The following is a 22,445-nucleotide window of genomic DNA, read 5'->3' as shown; positions in this document are numbered from 1 at the left end:
GAAATTTTTTTTTCAAATGGATCATTGCAAAATTTTGCATATAATGCTATTAAACGCTAACAAAAAGAAGTGTCTTGCAATCAACACATAAAATATTCACGTAAATGAAACAATTTTGCCAGTTTATATATATATATATATATATATATATATTTAACGTAATTATTTCGACCAAAAAACAATTTATAAATATGTTGGAAATATCGGGTATGTGGTCTATATTAAATAAAAAATCTTTGTTTTTTCTAAAGCTCAATATTTCGCCATTTATTTGATGGCTTCATCGGGAGTAACTGTAAAAAACAAACATTTCAAAACACTGACGTACACTTAGATTTACAATACTTACAGAAATTAAAAGATTATACACATAAATAAAATTATATATATATATATATATATATATATATATATATATATATATATATATATATATATATATATATATAAAATATAAAATAGCAAACAACTTTTTTCTAAAATTAAAGACCCAGTACCAACCTTATATAGGAGTAATGTGGTATATGAAATACCGTGTCTAGTATGTGAAAAAAGCTACATTGGCCATACATCGCAGTGGCTAAAACAACGTATCACACAGCATAAAAGTGATTGCCGCTTAGGAAAAAATTCTTGCGCAGTTGTCGAGCACTACAGAAACACCGGTCATCTGTTAGACTACAACAATACTCGTATTTTGGCACAGACTGAAAATTACAAAAGTAGGTTATTTTTGGAGATGTACCACATTAACAAAAATAAACAAACTTTAAATTATAAAACAGACACGGGACAATTAAGCAACATATATTGCAATATATTAAACAAAATTTAAAACTACACTCACCTTAATGATTAATCATACTAACTAGCCTTAATGAATAATTAAAGAAATACTATTCCTCTAATGTTTTCTTACATTGTTATTTTTTGCATTTTGAAATAATTTTTACTTGTTCCATCTTACTGATTGTTAACGAACGTGCTCAAAGATATTTTAAATTTTAACATGCATTTTATTAAATGTACAGTGTCATCAACAATAATGTTATTTTAGTATTAATTTTATTTATGTGTATAATCTTTTAATTTCTGTAAGTATTGTAAATCTAAGTGTACGTCAGTGTTTTGAAATGTTTGTTTTTTACAGTTACTCCCCATGAAGCCATCAAATAAATGGCGAAATATTGAGCTTTAGAAAAAACAAAGATTTTTTATTTAATATAGACCACATACCCGATATTTCCAGCATATTTATATATATATATATATATATATATATATATATATATATATATATATATATATATATATATATATATGTGTGTGTAATATGGGGATTAAACGTTGGTATAGGTATCGGAGGGGTTGTTCTTTTGCTGGTAAGAGCAAACCATTAAAATCTACGGTAAATGCCTAACTGGTAGTAATAAATGAGTCGCAGCTGATCTAACAAGTCAGCCAGCTCTGCCAACAAATCCTACCTACAATACCTCCAATAAGTTGCATAATCTCCGGCAATATATGGCATATTGTGGAAGTACGTTATATCGCAGAAGGAGGAGGGTAAATCGGAACACGATTATAAGGAACACGCACTGAGGCAGCGTGGTAAGATACGCCTCAGAATCCCTAACATGAACGGCACATTCAAATCATGGCACTCATTCTTCGTAGGCCCAAATGGCCCCGAAATGGGTAGCTTTCGGGATCAAGCCAGGAGAGCAGAGGGTGCTAAGAATCTGTGGAGTCTAAACCACTATTCAAATAAAACAACGTTATATAAACAACATATAATTATCGTTCGCTATTAAATCAATCTAGACTTGTAGAATTGGAAAAAGAAACAGAAAACATAAAATGGGACGCCATAGGAATCAGAAAAGTAAGACGGGAAAATGAAGAGCTATTGTAATTAGGGCCAGGAAACACATTTTACTACCGAGGCACATCAACAGGCAAAACAGGCGGTATTGCATTCTTAATCAAGAAGAAATGGAACTGAAGAATAGTAGAAATAACTAGTATCTCAGATAGAGTAGCTTAACCTTACAAATATCAAAGAGATACAATATACAAATTATACAAATATACGCCCCAACGATTTCTCACACTGACGAAGAAATAGAGGAATTCTACAGTAACATAAATAAAAAATTAAATAACAATAAAGCACAGATATAATTCTGAATGACCAGCTTGAGACAAACAGTTCTCCCCTCCTCAACCTATTTCATTAGAGACTATAAACTGTAAACCCATGCCAAAAACAGATCACTTGAGAAAGGCAATCAGCACAAACAGCTGTAGTGATAAGAATTTAAAATAAATTTTGTGGAAGTTTTGAAAACAAATTTTTCATTGTTTTATTGTGTATGTATTTTATTGTTTATTGTACTAAGAACAAAATTGACTTCATTCTAACCAACAAGATTGCTACAATAAAAAAAAAAAACAAAATAACAAAAAATGTATGGAATCGATGATAGAAATGAGAGGGGAAAAGACTGGTTCAGTTTGCACACTACCAAAACATGCCAATTGCAAAAACATTTTTTAAGAGAAAATCAAACAGAAAATGGACTTACTAAGGACTGGTAGCACCAAATGGAATTACTAAGAATGAAATTGACTTCATTTTAACCAACAATATTGCTATAATAAAAGATGTCAATGTAATAAATAAATTTCAAACAGGCAGCGATCATAGACTAATCAGAGAAAAAATTGTTCTGGATCTAAAACTAGAAAGAATAAAATTAATCACAAAATGAAGAGTAACCGGTATAAACATTAACAATCTAATAGAAAATTCAGATCACTACCAAAGGACAATTAATGAAAGAATACATGACCAAATCTACAGCTCTCAATTAATGGAAAGTGATAGTGCCAAAGAAATCGGATGCCCGCAACAACAAAATCATAGTAAACTGTCTGATAAAACTAAAATAATGCTAAAACAAAAAAGGTAAATGAAATTAAGAAGCAACATACAGACAATACAATAAACAGAACTTTGTAAGACAATAAGGAAAATTATTAAGAAAGACATAAGAAAATACAATGAAAGCCTGGTAGAAAATTCAACCAAAAGGAGGAAAAACTATAAGAAAACATAAAAAGCATTATTCATTGGGTAGTAACAAATCGTTGCTCTAACAAACGAAAACACCAGAATTACAGACAGAAATGAAATAATACAACTCGTAACTAAATACTACAGCGAACTAAAAACGCCCTTAACACCCTTGAATAAGTAACCAGTAACCAAGAAGATGTACCAGAAGTCCTTCCGGAAGAAGTAGAATCGACAATTGCAAAAATGAAAATCGACAAAGCTGAAATAGCTGGTATAACAGTGGAACTGCCTAAATACGCTGGCAATAAAACCTGGAAAATCTTAGCAGGCATATTTACGAACTGTCTATGATCGAGATGAATACGAGACCACTGGAATACAGCAAACATAATTCCCATTCATAAGAAACGTAGCAAAGAGGATATCAAAAACTGCAGATCTATAATTCTACTACCAATCGTATACAAGATATTCACAAAGATCATCAACAACAAGCATCAAAAGCGGCAAGAGTAAGTGGTTGCCTCCGAGAAACCATATGGAGAAACAGATATCTGACCACGGAAAGCAAAATGAAAGTATACAAGACAACAGTAAGACCAATCCTAACATATGCAGCGGAGACAAGGACCAATACAAGAAAGAGAAACAACAAATCAACAGTATCGAAATGAAAGTATTAAGATAAATAGCGGGCATATCATTAAGAGACAGACAAACCAAGAGAAGTATACGCGAACAATGCAAAATTCAAAATATTAACATAAGTGGATAACAACAAGAAAAAAAAACTGGAACGAACATGTAAACCGAATGGGACCAGATAGATTAGCGAAAATCTGTAAAAACAACAAGCCGTATAGCAGAAGACCCGTTGAAAGGCCGCCAAAAAGGTGGAAAGATAATGTACAGTCAACAACGACTGAAACAGAATAAGAGGCAGACAAACAGAAGTAATCCTAGTCGCACGAAGAAGAAGAAGAAGACAAAAACAAAAACCATGTACAACGAGCTAGTAGATGTCCAAGATGTAATAATGAACAGCACTGCACTCGAGATAGTAGACAAGTATGTATACCTGGGATAATTAATACATAAATCTGGCTCCCTACTTCCAGAAATCAACAGAAGAATGAAACTAGCTTGGACATCTTTTGGTAGAAATGCAGTTATATTCAAATCTAAGATGCCAATCCACCTAAAGCAAAAAGCATTCGATCAGTGTATACTACCAATCATGACATACGGCTGCGAAACTTGGACACTAAAGAAAGAGATAACATTGAAACTCAAAGTCACTCAAAGGTCAATGGAGCGATGCATGCTAGGTATAACAAAGAGAGATTGGAAAAGAATAGAATAGATCAGACAGAAAACCAAGGTTATTGATGTAATCCATGGAATTAAATCTTTAAAATGGCAGTGGGTGGGACATTTAGCGAGAAGAACTGACAATAAGTGGTCCACAAGAATTACACTGTGGTATCCAAGAGGCGTCAAGAGACCAAGAAGACGTCCAAATTTAAGATGAGACCATGACATAAGGAAACAAGCCATAAAACATGACACATAAAAGCGAATTTTAGACAATCATGGGCAGATATGAACAACGAATATGTAAGGGAGCCTAGGAGGATTAAACCTAAATCTAAGATTAAAAAATTAATATCTCATCAGGCTTCTTCTTCAGGATCTCCGAGGTCTCAGTCTGTTGTGTTTGTTATTTATATATATTTACAAACTGTCTAAACAGTTTGTAAATATATATAAATAAGAAAAATGCTTGTTGAATTTTTTGTAGCCATCCATTTCTTTAGCTCAATTTTTTATCACTTACACTGACAGAGTCTTTCCAACATCTACCAGAATGTAGGAACTTAAAAATATCTGATTATTAATTTTCTAAATTAATGAAACGCGGAGATGAAATATAATTAAAAATAATGAAAAAGATAAGAGGGTAAAAATGAAATACATACCTAACGTCATGCGGCATGGGTAACGTAGCGCCCCTGTCCAAAAGGATCTTGATAATTTCATAGTTGTCCCTATGGGCGGAAAGGATTAAAGGCGTGATATCCGGAGTAAAGGTAGCGGTGTCTGGAGGTAGGGCCTCCCAGCTCTGTAACAAAGAAAAATGAAAAAATCAATATTTAACCAAATTGCTAAGTTTATACATTATTGAATATATATATATATATATATATATATATATATATATATATATATATATATATATATATATATATATATATATATATATATATATATATATTGCCGGTCTGTTGTAAATAAAAATACTTAACTATTGCTTAAACGTTTCGGCAATTTACCATTTTCAATAAGCACTTTATTTTATAAACATTACATTATACAATTATATTTCATGTTTACAATTTTTAAAAGTTTAACATGGATTCAAAAATTGGTGTTTGACATTGACAGATGGCATCTGCCAGGTATCTTAAAACACGATTGGTTCAGGTTCGTATCTTGAATATCTGCCATGGTGCATTTAAAAACAACTCAATTTATTAAATTATGATACATATTGGAAATATCTTATATGTCAGTCTTATTATCGATAGAATTTGGATTTTTATTCTGTTTATTTAATTATTTTGATTTAACTTTATTTTATATCATTTTACTTATTATATTTTATTCTTTTCTTTTCTTTCTCCCAATTATACTTTAGTTTGTGTAAAAAAGGAAATATCCAAAGAACCATAGCCACATCTCTCCCGATTCTGAGCAACGCAGTCTAGTTCATTTTGTGTGCATCAAACATCTCCAACGTTTGGTTGCTACAATATAAAAAACCGTTTTAAGAGAAAATGTTTTATGAAACTTTTTATACTCGCTTTCTTATGATTTGCCACTGATTAAAGTAGCCTAACTTGTATTTTTTTATTCCACTCAAATACAAAGTTGTTATGGTACAGAACAAACACAGCTCTAAATATAGGTACCTATAAAAATTTTCAATTCAATATTTACGTGAAATGTTCTTAGGTATATTATTACCCAATAACATCAATATCCGTTATTCTAACTACGCCATAAAATTTAATAGTCTGGCAAAAGTTTAAATATCCCTGTATAAATAACAATAATGTCGCTTGACGTTGTTCCAGACATCGTTGTAGGGATTCAAGTAATAAAAAACGGATAAGGGAAACATTCTATTTATGTCTTATTTTCGCTGAAAGAAAAACTGTAAAAATAAATATGTTGGAAGCGAAGCATAAAAAATCCAAATAAGTTTAAGTATAATACTTACAGCATATTGAAGTTTATTTTATGGTTAAGTGGTAACGAGTAAGAAAAATATATAATACGCACAAATTGTACTCATAGTAAATAGCGACACCTTAGGGTTTGGGTTACCAGTTTTTACTGATATCTGCTCATATGTCCTCTTTTCGTTCTTCTTGTTGATTTCTTATAAAAGTTATTTTTTCATGCTCTGTTTTTCGTATTTATAGAGGTTTGTCACGTTATAATGAAAACGCAAAATATTTTCATTCGTGAACATAATCCACTTCATGCGCTGCTTCTTTAGTTCAGCTTGCCTAAGCACCGCATGATGTTCCAGTGTAGCATTTTTAGCGAGCTGAGCTCTTTTTGTTGTTTGGCTCACTTGTGTTTGCTGCTGTTGTATTATTATTATGTTATAAGATATTCATCTGCTATTATTTTGATGTTTCTGGTGTTTATTGTACCTGTGTTTAATATATTTTTGGCAATCTTATCCAGTACTGTAATAAAGGATACCGTTGAAGGATACCCTGGTTCTACCCCATTTTCTATTTGTGTTTTTCCTGTTATGTCTTTGTCTGTATTATTGTAAATCTCCCATGATCATTTCAATTACTCTTATTAATTAGTTCACTCAATATGAAGACCCAGACTGAGTTTTTATACCGTTCTTCTGTGTACTTTTCTTCTTCTTAAAGTTCCATCTCCTATCGGAGGTTGGATATCATAACGGCTATGGTCACTTTGTTGGCTGCTGCTCTGAAAAGTTGTAGTGAACTACAGTTAAACCATTCTCTAAGGTTCTTCAGCCAGGAGATGCGTCTTCTTCCTATGCTTCTTCTTCCTTGGATCCTTCCTTGCATGATAATTCTCAGCAGCTCATATTTGTCTCCTCTGGTTATGTGATCCAAATACTCTAGTTTTCTTCTTTTTATGCTGTTCATAATTGCTAACTCCTTATTTAGACGTCGTAGTACCTCAGCATTGGTAATCCTTTGAATCCACTGAATTTGTAATATTCTTCTGTAACACCACATTTTGAACGCTTCTATTTTTCTTATGTGTTGTTTCTTCAATGTCCAAGCTTCCATTCCGTATATTAAGATAGAAAATATGTAACATCTTAGAGCCCTGAATCTGAGATCCAACTGAAGGTCTCTGTTGGTAAGCATTGTCTTTATTTTCACAAATGCTTGCCTTGCAGTTTCAATTCGGACTTTGATTTCTCTGCTTTGGTCATTTTTGTCATCAATCCAGATTCCCAGATATTTGTATGTCTCTACTTTTTCTATTTGGGTTTGCTCTATCATTAATCTTTCATTTCCATGTTGCGTTTTTGAGAAAATCAAAAATTTAGTTTTTCTCTTATTTATTTTTAGTTCGTATCTAATTCAATAATCGTTAATTCTATTTACCAACTCTTGTAGCGATTCTAGGGTGTCTGCCATTAAAACGGTGTCATCAGCGAATCTTTTGTTATTTACTATTCTTCCGTTTACAGAGATTCCATCACCCAGATCCGCTATCGCTTCCTGGAATATGGCTTCACTGTACACGTTAAACAGTAATGGTGACAGAACACAGCCCTGTCTTACCCCTCTCTTTATATCTATATTTTCGGACTTTTGTTCTTCTATCTTTATATTGGCCTTTTGATTCCAATACAGATTGATAATGATTCGTAAGTCTCGTCTGTCTATATCTTTGTTTCTCAGTACTTCTATTAGTTTTTCATGTCGGACCCTGTCGAATGCCTTCTCGAAGTCGATGAAACAGGAATAAATATCTAGGTTCATATCTAAGCATCTTTGAGAGAGGACATTAAAAGCAAACAATGCCTCTCTCGTTCCCAGTCCCTTGCGGAACATAAACTGAGTATCATCCATATCATCTTCTAGTTTTCTATATAATCTTCCATGAATCACCTTTAGAAATATTTTGAGGGTATGGCTTATTAGTGTTCTTTTAGTAAGGTGATTTAGCTAATTGAATGCTTTGCTAGAACAACGTTGTAACCGCTAATACTTTTATATGTGGGTTTTCTATGAAACAACGTTCTATATGTGCAAAATAATGTACTGCTGACTGTGGGGAACATTATAAGACCTAACTTGCCTGTGTTGGTAGTTTGAAAATTAGTCAACCTTTAATTTTCGGTGTAACAACTTTGTATGCATTAAAGTGGGTCGTGTTTCGCGCCAAATTTTCTGCACGTGTTTTGTAAGTCAACGTTTTGAATCATGTAATTTGTCATTTGGAGCTGAAATGGATGTTAGTATAACCAAGTCACTGATTACCCAAATTAACATGGAGAAAATAGAAAGCTTAACATTTATAAGTGAAAGCAGAATATTAGAAAACGTCGCAGAGATGCTGGTGATTCTTACGTTTCGTCTAGAGAAGTAGCCAAAGAAGCTCTAGGTTGCTCTAGGCTCTAAACTAGTTTTATGTTTTAAAACAATATTTATTTTAGGTGCGTATTTGTAAATATAAGCAGTCTGTTACGGGTTGTTTTGCTGAGTTATTAGTGGGAAATCACGCAAAACTATTCAAAACATTTAAAGAACTAAATTATAACGGGCAATCAAAATTTTTATCTCAGTCTCTTTCACTGCAAGAGCCAAAAAGAAGAAGGGTTGGGGAAACATCTCGTCGTCAGTGTACATAAAATATACAGTAGAAAACATAACGGTATGTAAAGCAATGGTATATTATATATTTTCAATAACCGCTACAAGACTAGTAACTTATTGATAAAATGAAAGCAGGAGTAAATCTTAATGATAAACGTGGCAAATATACTAATCGCCCCAGAAAACTCTGCATAGCAGATGCAGAGAAAACATGCGCACATATTAAGCCATTTCCGCAACAAGAAAATCATTATAGCATAAATGCTTCTTCTTAAAGTTGCCTTCCAGCTGATTTAAGCATCTCAAAAATGTACAGATTATGTTTAAAAATGTACCCTGATACAAAAATCTCTCTACAAACCTACCACGACATTTTTAAAAGTAAATAAAGTAAATTTAACTTGTGTTTTGGACTTCCCAGATCAGATACTTGTTTATATTGTGGCAAGCTTTTTATCACACTTTCTTCTGCTAGCGATGAATGTAATAGAAAGAAAATAGAAATTGAGAGTAAAATTCATCAAATGCGAGTAGAAGCAGGTTACAAAACATTAAGACAAGATATTAAAATTGCAAAAGTAAATGCTAATTATGTCGTTTTATGTACTGATTTGCAACAAGTTCTTTTTTACCCTAAAATAACTCACTCATCAATCTTCTATCAGCGACAAGTTTCTTTGTATAACTACGATGTTTATAATATGGGCAGTAATACTGCTACAATGTTATTTGGTCAGATAGATGTGTCTTCCAAAATAACAATTGGAAAGTCATAATATTACTTCAACTAAAAAAAAAAAAAAAATACTTCACCTAAATTGAGCAAAAATTTCTAAGAGCAAAAATTTCTAGTGGACAAAGCTTTCTGCCCTGTGATAGATACTTTGCCGTCATAGAACGCAACAAGAAACTTTCATTGGTTTATATCCTGTTTCAGTGGAGAGATGTAATTGCAAAAGCTAAAGTTAAAAACCCATTTTTTTTTTAAATTTTATCAACGCAGAAAATTAAAAAGTAGTATGGAAAGATCCAAAGTGCAAAATAACTCAGTATGGATACAAATTAGCTCAGATGATCCAAATACTATACGGTTAAGAAAATCCCATAACACTATCCAACCTTGGTCATGATATTCTTTAAAGTCAACCACCTTACTTCCACACAACAACGTTTTAACCGACGGGGATTTAACAAATTGTTTTATTAAAATATAGCATATGTTCATAAATGTTTGTCGGAAAGAAATTTTACATAATCTATCATACTAAAGTACCTGGGCATATACGAAAGCTTTACAGTATCACCTGGAGAGCATTGGCTTCGCCTCTCATCTTTACTGTTCTTTTTTTGGTTGGTAAATCCTCATAAAACTGTACCGTACCATATCCCGCAAGGGTTCATATAGAAGCTGTGTTAAAAAGTAATTTGTTCTTTTAAACCTATATCTGCATCATGCTCTCACATCAGAAATCATCATAGAGCAATAGAGGAAGACTAAGAGTAAGATGGAGAAATGACATAAGCAAAATTAGCGGAATATATTATACTAAGAGAACACTTTAACAAAACAAATGAAAAGACTTCAAAGAGGCATATATCTAGAAATAGAGTACTTAAGATGCATAAATCAAAAGGCTCCTGATAGGGTCGCCAATATTTGAATAAGTAGTGTTACAAAAGTTCCCTAAGATTTAGACCACACAGAAAAAGTCCCTTGACGTAAAAGAAGAAATAGTTCGTGAACATTTAAGATGACATCGAAAATTAATAAAATGTCTAGTGAAGTTTGAAACGTCAGAAAATATAATAAAAATATGTTTTTGACAGTTTAGAACAGTAGTAGTATTTTGAATTTAGAAGTGTATAGTTGTCATTGAGTTATTGTAACAAGTATACATAGTAATATTGGTGGTGTTCCAAATGAAGTTGATTTCAAAGTACAAAAAACAGTATTTATGATTTTGCAATTTTAATTTAATATATGTAGGGTAAAACGCCAGTTATTGAACATGAGTCTTATTGGACATTACAGTGTTAACTTACGATTATAAAATTTCTGCAAATACTAACAAGAGTATATTTCACTAGGTGGCACTACTCGTTTCTATATTACGTACATTATTGTCTATGTTCTGCCTTTAACGGGTTCTGTGATTTTGGCGGTAAATATTTTTAGGTTATGTAAGTGAAGTGACATTAAAGCATTGTGTTAAGCATCTGCTCTGATTTTTTTTTTCAAAACTACGTGTTATTTTTAAGGTAAGATTGTATTTTTATTTAAAAGGGTGGAGTAAAGGCACTTATAGTCCCTAAGGTAGATCGCGTACAGTAATAGGGATTTTAATTCGGATTTAATTATGCCTGTTCAATAATTAACTAGTAAACTTGCTGAATTCTATTATGGGATACCTGTCCAATCACTAGATAACTATTTGCTCCGTGCGTGACTGACGCGACACCTACCGCCTTCATCTGACAGTTTTGGACCAACCAATTTTCAGGTTAAACATATGACATATGTTTAACATTGTTAAATACATGCGAAATTGACAATTAATAATAACTAACTTTTTAATTATATTTTTTCAGTTTATGTACAAAATAAATGTAGTATTAAAAACTGGGTTTCTCAAAATTCATCATAATATATCTTTTCAACCCCAAACGGAAAAGAAAGGAAAAATCTAGTACTGGAAAATAAAGTTTTTTACGTGAAAGAGTATATAATTAAAAACAGTAATAGTAAAAGTTATAATATAAAAGCTAAAGTCATCAGGCACTCTGCAGTTAGCTTGAAGCCTTATAAAATATCATTTAAGGTAAATTATTTAAATTTTTCTTATTTCAATTGCAAAAAAAATGAAGTTATGTGATATTTCTTATTCTTCTTGGAGTTCCTTCTCCTATCGGATGTTGGTTATCATCACAACTATCCGTACCTTATTGGCGGCTGCTCTAAAAAGATCTACTGAGCTGCAACTATACCACTCTCTTAGGTTTCTCAGCCAGGAAATTCTTCGTCTTCCTATAGATCTTTTACCCTTGATTTTACCTTGCATTATGACCCTTAATATCTCATATTTCGCACCTCTGGTAATGTGGCCTAAATATTCCAGCTTTCTTGTTTTGATGTGCTTTATGACCTCGCAATCCTTTTCTAGCCTTCTTAACACTTCTACGTTTGTAACTCGTTGGGTCCATGGTATTTTCAAAATCCTTCTATAGCACCACATCTCAAATGATTCCAACTTCTTTATATTATCCACTTTTAGTGTCCAGCTTTCCATTCCATACAACAAAGTAGAGAACACGTAGCATCTTAAGGCTCTTATCCTCAGATCCAGAGGAAGGTGTCGATTGACAAACATTGTTTTCATTTTTATAAATGCTTGTCTTGCAAGTGTGATATTTACTTTTTCATATTAATAGCACTGATCCATCTTTTTCTTTTCTCTAATTTATATGTAATCTTTGGGAACCTATAAAAACTACACTTACTATTTTGGCTATTATTAGCACAATTAAATACGCAACATGTATTTGCACACATTTTTGATAAAATTTATGCGTAAAAAGGTAGGTCCAATTTTGTCATATTTCGCCGCTACGCACGCTGGCATCGTTTCAAGGTACCCCTACCATGGTCACGCACGGAGCGAATACTTACCACATATATCTACAATTTTCAACGGGTTTACGTATAATTAACTGGAGATAGCAGTAAAATTAATTTAGTAATCGATTTGACAGTTATTGGACAGCTAAAAAAACTAAATTTGACCGTCCACTCACTAAATTGATTTTTTAGGATTGTAGTAGGGTAAAACGCCAGTTATTGGACACAAGACAGCTATTGGACATTACAGTGTTAACTTACGAGAATAAGATTTCTGCAAGTGCCAACAAGAGTATATTTCACTAGGTGGCACTACTCGTTTCTATATTACGTTCATTCTTATGTCTATGTTCTGCCTTTAACGGGTTCTGTGATTTTGGCGGTAAATATTTTTAGGTTATGTGAGTGAAGTGACATTTAAGCATTGTGTTAAGCATCTGCTCTGACTTTTTTTTTTAAACTACGTGGTATTTTTAAGGTAAGATTGTATTTTTATTTAAAAGGGTGTAGTAAAGGCACTTAGAGTCCCTAAGGTAGATCTGGTACAGTAATAGGGATTTTAATTCGGATTTAATTACATCTGTCCAATAACTAAACTAGAAAACTTGCTTAATTCTATTATGGGACACCTGTCCAATCACTAGAGAACTACACTTACCACATATTTCTACAATTTTCAACGGATTTACGTATAATTAACTGGAGATAGCAGTAAAATTAATTTAGTAATCGATTTGACAGTTATTGGACAGCTGTCCAATAACTAAATTTGACCGTCCAATCACTAAAAATGGATTTTTTAGGATTGTAGTAAAATGCCTTAACTTAGAAAATATGATAAGATGAAACTTATAGAAGCTGTTAAGGATGTCCAAAATGGCACTGAATCATATAGAACAGCTGAAAAAAAATATGGAATTCCGAAGTCCACTATAGAATTTAAATTAAAACATCCGGAACATAAAGATACACTTGGACCGTCTTCTATTTTAACTTGCGAGGAGGAGAATACTGTGGTTAGGTACGTTCATTAAATTTATCTTAATCCATAGCATTATTTTATTTTACAGTCAATATTCCAGATGGATACAAGAAACTTCTTCAAAAGGTTTCCCCAAAAAGGCTAACGATTTAAAAAGCAGCGTGCAAAAAATTTTAACTGAAATTCCGCGCCCCAATAACTTTAAAGATAATCGACCTGGAGATGGATGGTTAAAAGTAAGTCACCAAAAAATGTATTCTCATCTGTATTTATCGTTTGATTTTTTTTAGGAATTTTTGAAGCGACATACAGAGGTTTCTAGGGACAAGTGAAGGTGCGACGGCAGCTAGCGCTTGTGTATCTAAACGAGACATCAAAAACTGGTTCAAAAATATTGGAAACTATGTTAAATAAAAACATCTAGAAGAAGTTCTAACTGATCCATCAAAAATTTTTAATGGAGATGAGTCAGGATTTCAAATATGTCCATTTACTGGAAAAGAATTTGCTATGAAAGGTTCAAAAAATGTTTATAATGTTGAAAAAAGCTGTTCAAAAGAAAACGTCACTGTGATGTTTACGTTTTTAGCAGACGGTATAATTTGCGTACCTATGGTTATTTATCCTTATTAACGTATTCCAGAAAATGTTAAGGCATTATTCCTAAATAGGGTGTGGGCAGAAGCGATAATGGTTGGATGACGGCAGAGACATTCTATCAGTATATTGCGAATGTTTTTTACCCCCACCCTATTAAGCTTTCCGTTATTCTTTTTATAGATGGGCACAAGAGTCACTTAAGTTACCAATTAAGTCTATTGTGTAATAAACTGCAGATTGAAGTAATTGCACTTTATCCTAACGCCACAAGGATTTAACAACCATGTGACGTTTCTATTTTTCGTCCACTAAAAGAAGCTTGGCGGCAGTCAGTGAGAGAATGGGAAGAACAGCATCCAGGACGGGTAGTGAATAAACTTGTATTTGCTTTTATATCGGAGCAGGCTACAGAAAAAAGCTATAAAACTACAACAGCAGTAAATAGTTTCAAGGTTTGCGGATTGTTTCCATTTAAAGCAGATGCTATTGACTACACAAAATGTTTAGGTAAAGAAGTAGTAAAAAATTTAATCATTTCAGATCTTTAAAAGAAACCTAAGATGGACTATAATACTTTTGTAAATATCTTAGGTCCTGAAAAAGTTCATAGCTTACAGAATTTAAAAGAAAATCCAAAGAATAATCTACCTAGCGACGATAATATGAATTTGTTGTTCAAAATTTGTAATTTTTTTAAATATGATCCAAAACATTCGGATAAACCAATGGTTCTAAAAAATAGAGATACAAACATTTATATTATTTAAAATGTAGCTATCACATCTCCCATTAAAAATACTGAAATAAAAACATAAGAACAAAGTGGTATTGAAAATGTAAATATTTCTGAGAATAGTAGTAGGTATCAATGATATCCATATTCAACAATAAAAAACTAATATTTATGACTTACCCTCTACAGTAAAATTATTGTTAAACACAAATTGTTGGGTAATTTTTTAACTTATCGTACTGTACCGGAAAGAAAAAATAAACGTAACATGGAACGACTTCCTTTTGCTATTACATCTGCACGATATCAAGAAATGTTACGAAAAAAGGAGGAGTTAAAAGAAGAGCAGGAAAACCAAAAACAAGAAAAGAAACGAAAAAGAGAAGAAAAATTAAGCAAAAACCAGTGTAGCAACAAAAAAAAAATTCAAAAAAAGTCAAATATTCTATTTTTTAAATGATATTCAATCGAATAAATTAAAATGACATGACTGTAGTCTTTATTATCACGAATGTTGTATTCCTGAAAGGAATATAACAGGAAATATACCTAACGATGGTGATCTATTTATATGGTCACAACTGCTTCAATCTGCAGGATAGTAATTCCGATGCTAATAACAGTAACCAAGACAGTGAGGATGAAGACATTGACGAACTTTTTACTTAATACAAAGAAGCACAAAAGCAATTATAAAATTTAATTGTGTCAACTATATATAGATACCCCATATCGCACAGAAATCTTTGGTTTTTTATTGTGTTAAAGCAGTTGTCCAATTACTAATTTTGAGGGTCCTGTAACTTAATAAACCGTCCAATAACTATAATTTTTGTAACTATTTTCATTAAATATATATTGACCAAAAAGATTTGATTAAATTCTTTTAGCCATATTGTAATAAACGGTTTAGACTACGTTTTGTATAAATTTCAATTCAATCTGCAGAGAACAATGTGAATTACGAATTCTTAAATTTGAAATTTTCTTAAGTGTCCAATAACTGTTTGGTTTAACCTACGAATTTATTTTATTTTTGATATTTTGTTATTAATTGAAAAAGATAGGCTACGTAGATCTGTGATCATATTTTTCTATGATGGCTCATCTGTATTGGAATTTAGGAAAAAATATAAATATATTCTAATAATCTATGGCAAAAGTATAATATTTAAGGGAAACATCCATGTTCGATTTACACTGTCATCAATATCAATTTCGTACCCTATTACGCAACTGGATGGATATAAAAAAGACTCAATTTGCCGCAAATGGTATCGCATAACGTAAATTGTTTCTTTTTCTCTATTTTTATCCTTTCCATTTCTGGGTCGACGTGTTACAGTAAATAGAACGCCATGACTGTGACATAATCCTATTTTAACAATATATTTATGAGAAAAATATCATTTTTCTGGCAGGTGGATGTGAATATAAAATTTTCAAAATGACACAATGGTAGAAATCCAGTACTAAATATTAGTTAAAGGAGCATTTATTATTCTCTAGAAATTATGATTTCGTCGTATTTCATTTTTGCAAATAAAAATGTGTTTAGTACCTTAGTACGTACCTTTAATGGGGCAAAAAAGGTATGATTACGATGGATGGATGATATGAACTCCAATGATAACACTTTTATTCGGCCAAAAACGGATATATGTAGTTTTATGTTAAAATAGAATAATAATTTAGCATTGGCAATATTCTAGTTCTGCTAAAATAAGACAAGTATCAGTTATGTTATTTCACTGTACTATTTCGTTATGAATGTACATATTCCATGTATTGACGGTACTTAGCTCACAGCGTAGTACGATATTGTGCATTGATAATAATTTGAATGATTTGTAGCTATGTCCATTATCCTTCAGTAGATGTATGGACGGCGTCCACGTGTTTTCAGTTTTAAACATAGATTTATTTTATTCTGGGGTTGGTGTATTTTTTAATAACTTGTGAAATAGTTTTATTAATTAAAAATATTCTTACGTAGCTCATATATATTTAGCATGTTGTTAGAAGCCTAATTACATAATAAGAATGAGAATCGAAAGGCGGTTTCCCAAATTAATTATAGAAGGATATTCTGCCACAATGAAATTATAATGTCTTTTTTACCCCTAAAAAGGGCATTGCCAGATATGTGTTAAATATAAGACAGTTGATTTGGAGAAATAGAAGCAATTGAAAGAGAATTATAAAAGTCACATTAGGCGAAAGAACGATTATTTTAAGGACAAAATAGAAGATAAGGAAGGAATATAAGATAGGGGGAATTACTTAGCTTAGCAGATGGTATTGTAAGTCCTATTTATACTGCTTTTTATGGACTGTTCAATTTTTTCACATGCGAAAAATCATGTCATTTTTTCGCTGTATTATTAACTATCCTTCTACAACAATTTTACAATCATTGCCTTAGTCCAACCCCCTTGATAACCCTTAATATTCCAGTTTAAGCTCCTCTCCTTAAGATATTCAGATAGTTTTAAAATATCAAGAAGAAAGACTCTCTCTTGATTGTTGACTGTCGCTAGGGATAGTCGTTCGCTCTTTCGTCTACTGAGTCTCGCTAGGTAGACGTATACTCCCTCTTGCCTGTTACCTATAGCTTGGTAGAGACGTATCTCTCTTGCCTGTTGTCTATCGATGAGAACGGACGCTCTCTCTCCCCTGTTGACTGTCGTTTGGTGACAGGGGTGTTTTCTCTACTGTCGATTGCCGCTAACTAATTATCTTTCTCCTGCTTTTAGTTACGCGAAAAATACCGCAAATACTGTTTTAAATCGTGTACAGACGCAAAATGTGCTCTATCTCGTGATCTCAGTGTTAGTACCGCTAAACACGTGTTCAGAAACCGGTACCCGGACAGATTTCGCGTATGAAAAACAACCGCGAGTGTAAGCCTGTCAATACCGCGAGTGTGTGGAGCAAAAATATTAGTTATATTGGTAAGACTTTGTATAAACTTAATTTGCTATAATCCGTATAACCTTTTACCACATATCCTAATTTATTTGAACCAGCCCTATGTAATACAGTCCTCATTAACTGAAATTATATTTTGTACATGGACCGAAACAAAGGGAAAAAGGGAAAGTTTGGTTATCAGTGCATGCCTGTTTAAGTATATCCTTAAACTCTTCACAGATGTAACTGAACTCTCTCTCTCTTTTCTCTGGTACATGTAGCAAACAGAATCGCAATCAGAGGATTACTGCATCACTTATTCATTTATTAAAAATAAATCCCAACTTCTTTGTGATAGAACAAAAATTTCTCGATGGTGGAAATAGCTACACAGAGGTATATAACCTGCATACTGCTCTTGACAAGACCCAAAAGTATGTTCCAGTTTACACCGTATAAACCGCTAAATATGGCCATATAACAAGGACGTGTTGATCTGGTAAGAAACCTTATATTGTAGAAGAACTCAAGTGTAAGGACTTTTTGATATTTTGACAGACCCGCTGTAACAAAAGGTCGCCCTGTTAATCTAAGCGAAATGGACTTAAAAAGGTATACTACAAACCTCGGCTCATCAGTTCATCTGTGAGTTAGCTTGTTTTGGCAGTAAGCCGACCAATTATGTAGATATTTATAGGTATAAATACAGTACATATATAGAAGTATTGTCATTGTAGCATTAAATCCAGAGTTACCCATCTCTAATTGAACAAGTAAGACGTGTTTATAAATGCTCCTAATTTCTATCAAAATTTTATGAATATTACGAAGAATTAAAAAGTTTCTTGGGTGCCAGACTGATGTAAAGTGAAAAAGTGTAATTGCAATTGAAGTGAGCCAACAAAAATCAGGATATTAATCTGCAAGTACAGTTTCTTACATCTATTGGTAGAGCACAAAAAAACCGAACTGGAAATAATTTCAAAGAACCGGAATTAATTAGAATTGATAAGGTTTTGAATCTCTGAGCTATTGAGGCGAGCTCGGCATTTTTTCACAATCCAAACAATAACAAAATAACAGTTGGACTATTAAGTAACAGGAGTGAATGATAAACGCTGGCTGGTTGCGACACGTAAGTTGTCTAACTTGTTGAAACCAGGTAAACAAAAATAATCTAAAAATACACAATGGATTCTGACCACTAGACAACAGAAGATAATAAACGTAAACGATAATAAATCAAAGGCGTGATGAACAGCCAAAAATATAAATCCATGTTGGAACAGCGTTTGGACACAGAACTCCAAAAATGTCAGCCCCAAGAAGACGCGTTTCTTCAACAGGACTCTGCTTCCTGTCATAAGTCAAAGCAAATGATGGATTTTTTCAAAAATAAGAAGATTAATGTTTTAGATCGGCCCGGTAATTCTCCAGACTTCAACCCCATTGAAAATTTGTGGGTCATTTGCAAAGCTAGACTTCCCAAAATCGACTGTAGAATAAAAATAAACATGATAAAAGCGGCCATCCTGGTTTGGTTTCGAGATGAAAGGATACCTAGGAAATTTCAGAAGCTCGTATAATCTATGCCAAAACAAGTAAAAGCAATAATTTTTGCAAAAGGATGACATATTTCCTACTAAATGATGTAAGTCTACCTTTATAGTTTTGTTAAAATAGAATGTTTTTCTAAATAAACTGTTTTTTCATTAAAACAGTCTATGATTCCATTAATTCGCACAGTACTGTATGATAAACCTATTTCTAGGACGTGCCAAAATTCAAAAATTCCAATATATTAAACAATTTTATAAATATTTCGATATTAATAACAATCATCATCATCATCATTGGCTTTTACACCTCTTCGTGAGTTTTTGCCGCGTTTACTTTTGCCTTCCATTGATTCCGATCCTGTGCTATTATTTCCCATGGCTTTACTTCCATCTTCTCCAGGTCTTCCCTGACTGCGTCTTTTCACCTTTTTCTAAGCCTTCCTGTCGATCTTCTACCATCTGGTCTTTCCCAAAACATATTGCTAATCAGTCTGTCGTCATCACTCCGTACCACGTGGCCTGCCCATCTTAATCTATTGGCTTTTATGTATCTTACGATGTTTCCTTTCCCGAAGAGAGTCTCTATTTCATTGTTGTATCTGCTCCTCCATTCATTTGTCACGCTGTCCCTGCAAGGACCATATATAATTCGCAGGATTTTGCGTTCCCATACTAATAGCTTATTGATTTCTTTCTTTCTCAATGTCCATGTTTCACTTCCATATGTCACTGCTGGCCGTATTATGGTTTTGTACATTTGGATTTTGGCACGCCTTGAGAAAAGCTTTGACCTCATTAGATGTTGAATGGCAAAGAATGATTTATTCCCCGCCAGTATTCGTATTTCAACCTACCGTTCTCCTGTGTTTTCACTGGTAATTGTTGCTCCTAGGTATTTGAATTCTTTGACCACCTCAAAAATATGATCGTTTATGGTAATGTTTTGTCTTATTCGCTGTCGTTCCTTTTTTGATATGACCATGTATTTAGTTTTTTCTTCGTTTATTTTCAGGCCTACGCTTAGTGTTGCTTCTTCAAAGTTCGATACTATATCCTTAACTTCCAGTGTTGTCTGTGCTACTGCATCTACATCATCTGCAAATGCGAGAATAATCTTTGCTCCTCTGGCAGTTATGTCTGGTTTGACTCTGGTATAGATTTTTGGCATTGCATATGCTAGGTTAAATAGTAATGGGGACAGCGGGTCTCCCTGTCTGAATCCGGTGCTTATGCCGAAAGCGTTTGAAGTTTTGCCTCCTATTCTAATTTGTGCAAAGAAATTGTTGACACACATTCGCGTAATCATGGTCAGCTTCTTTGGTACGTCTAACTCCATCATTGCACTCCACAGTTTTAAGCGATCTATGGAATCATATGCTTGTTTGAAATCTATGAAGATCTGGTGTACTTCTTTATTATATTCCCAATACTTTTCTAGCATTTGTCTGATAGTAAATATTTAATCGATTGTTGATCTTCCAGGCCTAAAGCCGCATTTGTAATCGCCAATAATTTCCTCTGTATATGGCAGTAATCGTTTTAGTACAACTGAAGCTAATATCTTATATGTAGTACCGATTAGTGAGATTCCCCTGTAGTTGCCACATGTATCCTTTCTGCCTTTTTTATGTATTGGCACGATAATACAGCCACTCCATTCTTTTGGCATTATTTCTTGTTCCCAGGCTTCTTTCATTAATTGGTGTATTTAAGTTCTAAGTTCATGCCCTCCTTTTTTAATCAGTTCTGCATCAATATTGTCTAGTCCCGGCGATTTGTCATTTTTTAGGGTTTCTATCGCCGTAATAATTTCTTCCAGGCTTGGCGGGGGTACTTCTATCTCGGCCGTTTGGTACTCACAATTTGCTTTATTTCCATCCGCGTCTACCTGGACGTTTAGAAGACTTTCAAAGTATTCAGCCCATCTTTCGATTATTCTATTTTCAGCTGTAATCACTTGCTCATTTTTATCTCTCACAAAGTTCGGTGTTCTTATATATGCACCTTTCTTATGTTGTCTTACTTCTTTGTAGAATTAATAACAATATTACTGATAATTATGTATAAGTAAAATTTTGAAATTGGAAAAAAATAATTTGTGCGTTAATGGGTTAAGATAAGAATATGCCCTGCCGTATTATTAATAAAGCCCCATCATCTGGGTCAACCACTTAAGTAATTAACTCAAGTGTTGCATGTCTTCTACAGATGGGACGTGCATATTAAGATTTTCCCTTCATTAATATCAGGAGCCGACAAATTCCTGAAACTGTCCAGTACTGTTGGAAAAATGAATACATAGAAAACTGAAATGTGCCAGAAGTCACGAGTTATAAAATAAACTGAACATTTTTATTTTATTGAACAAAATAATCACGTTGATATTAAAAAAAAACAATAAACCTCAAAACAAAGCTAAAAATATATTTGTAGCATTGGATTGACATATCTGTAAAAACAACAATGTCAATACAGGCATTTAAAATTAAAAAAATATACTCGCATTTAATACACTTGTATATGCATCATACCATATATAAAATTCACTTGGGTGGATCTACGGGATATACTCAAAATGTATACGATCCCGATTCGAAATAACGTTTTGCATTATGTAGGAAATTCTCTTTTAAAATTTATTCAGATGTATGCAGGGATGCGCCACTAGATTCTGCATGAGAGTACCTTAATATAAATTCTGCTTCGTAGCGAAATATCAATTTTCTCTAAACAGAACAGAACAGAAAATTTATTTGAAAGAAATTACATCCTATCATTGCTAAATATTATTCATGTCTTTTTATGCATAATATACAGATCAATATAAAAAACAAAAAAAGTTTTAAAGTTAAAAAAGATTAACCCTTAACCACTGACATGAGGTATGCCATACCGAGCCGAAAATATATTTTGTTGTAAAACGTGTTTTATAAAAGATTCTTAGAACACCATCTGTGTACCTTCAAGTGGGGTTTAATTGTACCTTCTCTCAACTGCTGCAGTTTTAGTACACGTTTAGTCTTTGAGCTACGTTGACATAAAGTTTTCTTGCGGTATCAAGTACCA

General features: G+C 32.8%; 1 protein-coding gene across 1 annotated transcript in view; it reads right to left on the bottom strand.

Annotated features, from left to right (window-relative positions):
- Nucleotides 1–22,445, bottom strand: part of LOC140432645 (transient receptor potential-gamma protein-like) — a 382,624-nt gene that overhangs the window by 251,899 nt on the left and 108,280 nt on the right. The window contains exon 5 of the mRNA XM_072520678.1: nt 5,062–5,204. Within this exon, the coding sequence (XP_072376779.1) occupies nt 5,062–5,204 (143 nt within the window). The remainder of the gene's footprint in view (nt 1–5,061; nt 5,205–22,445) is intronic.

This window comes from Diabrotica undecimpunctata, chromosome 1, assembly GCF_040954645.1.
Source record: "Diabrotica undecimpunctata isolate CICGRU chromosome 1, icDiaUnde3, whole genome shotgun sequence".
Classification (NCBI taxonomy): Eukaryota; Metazoa; Arthropoda; class Insecta; order Coleoptera; family Chrysomelidae; genus Diabrotica; species Diabrotica undecimpunctata.
This window is presented reverse-complemented; position numbering and strand designations above follow the sequence as displayed.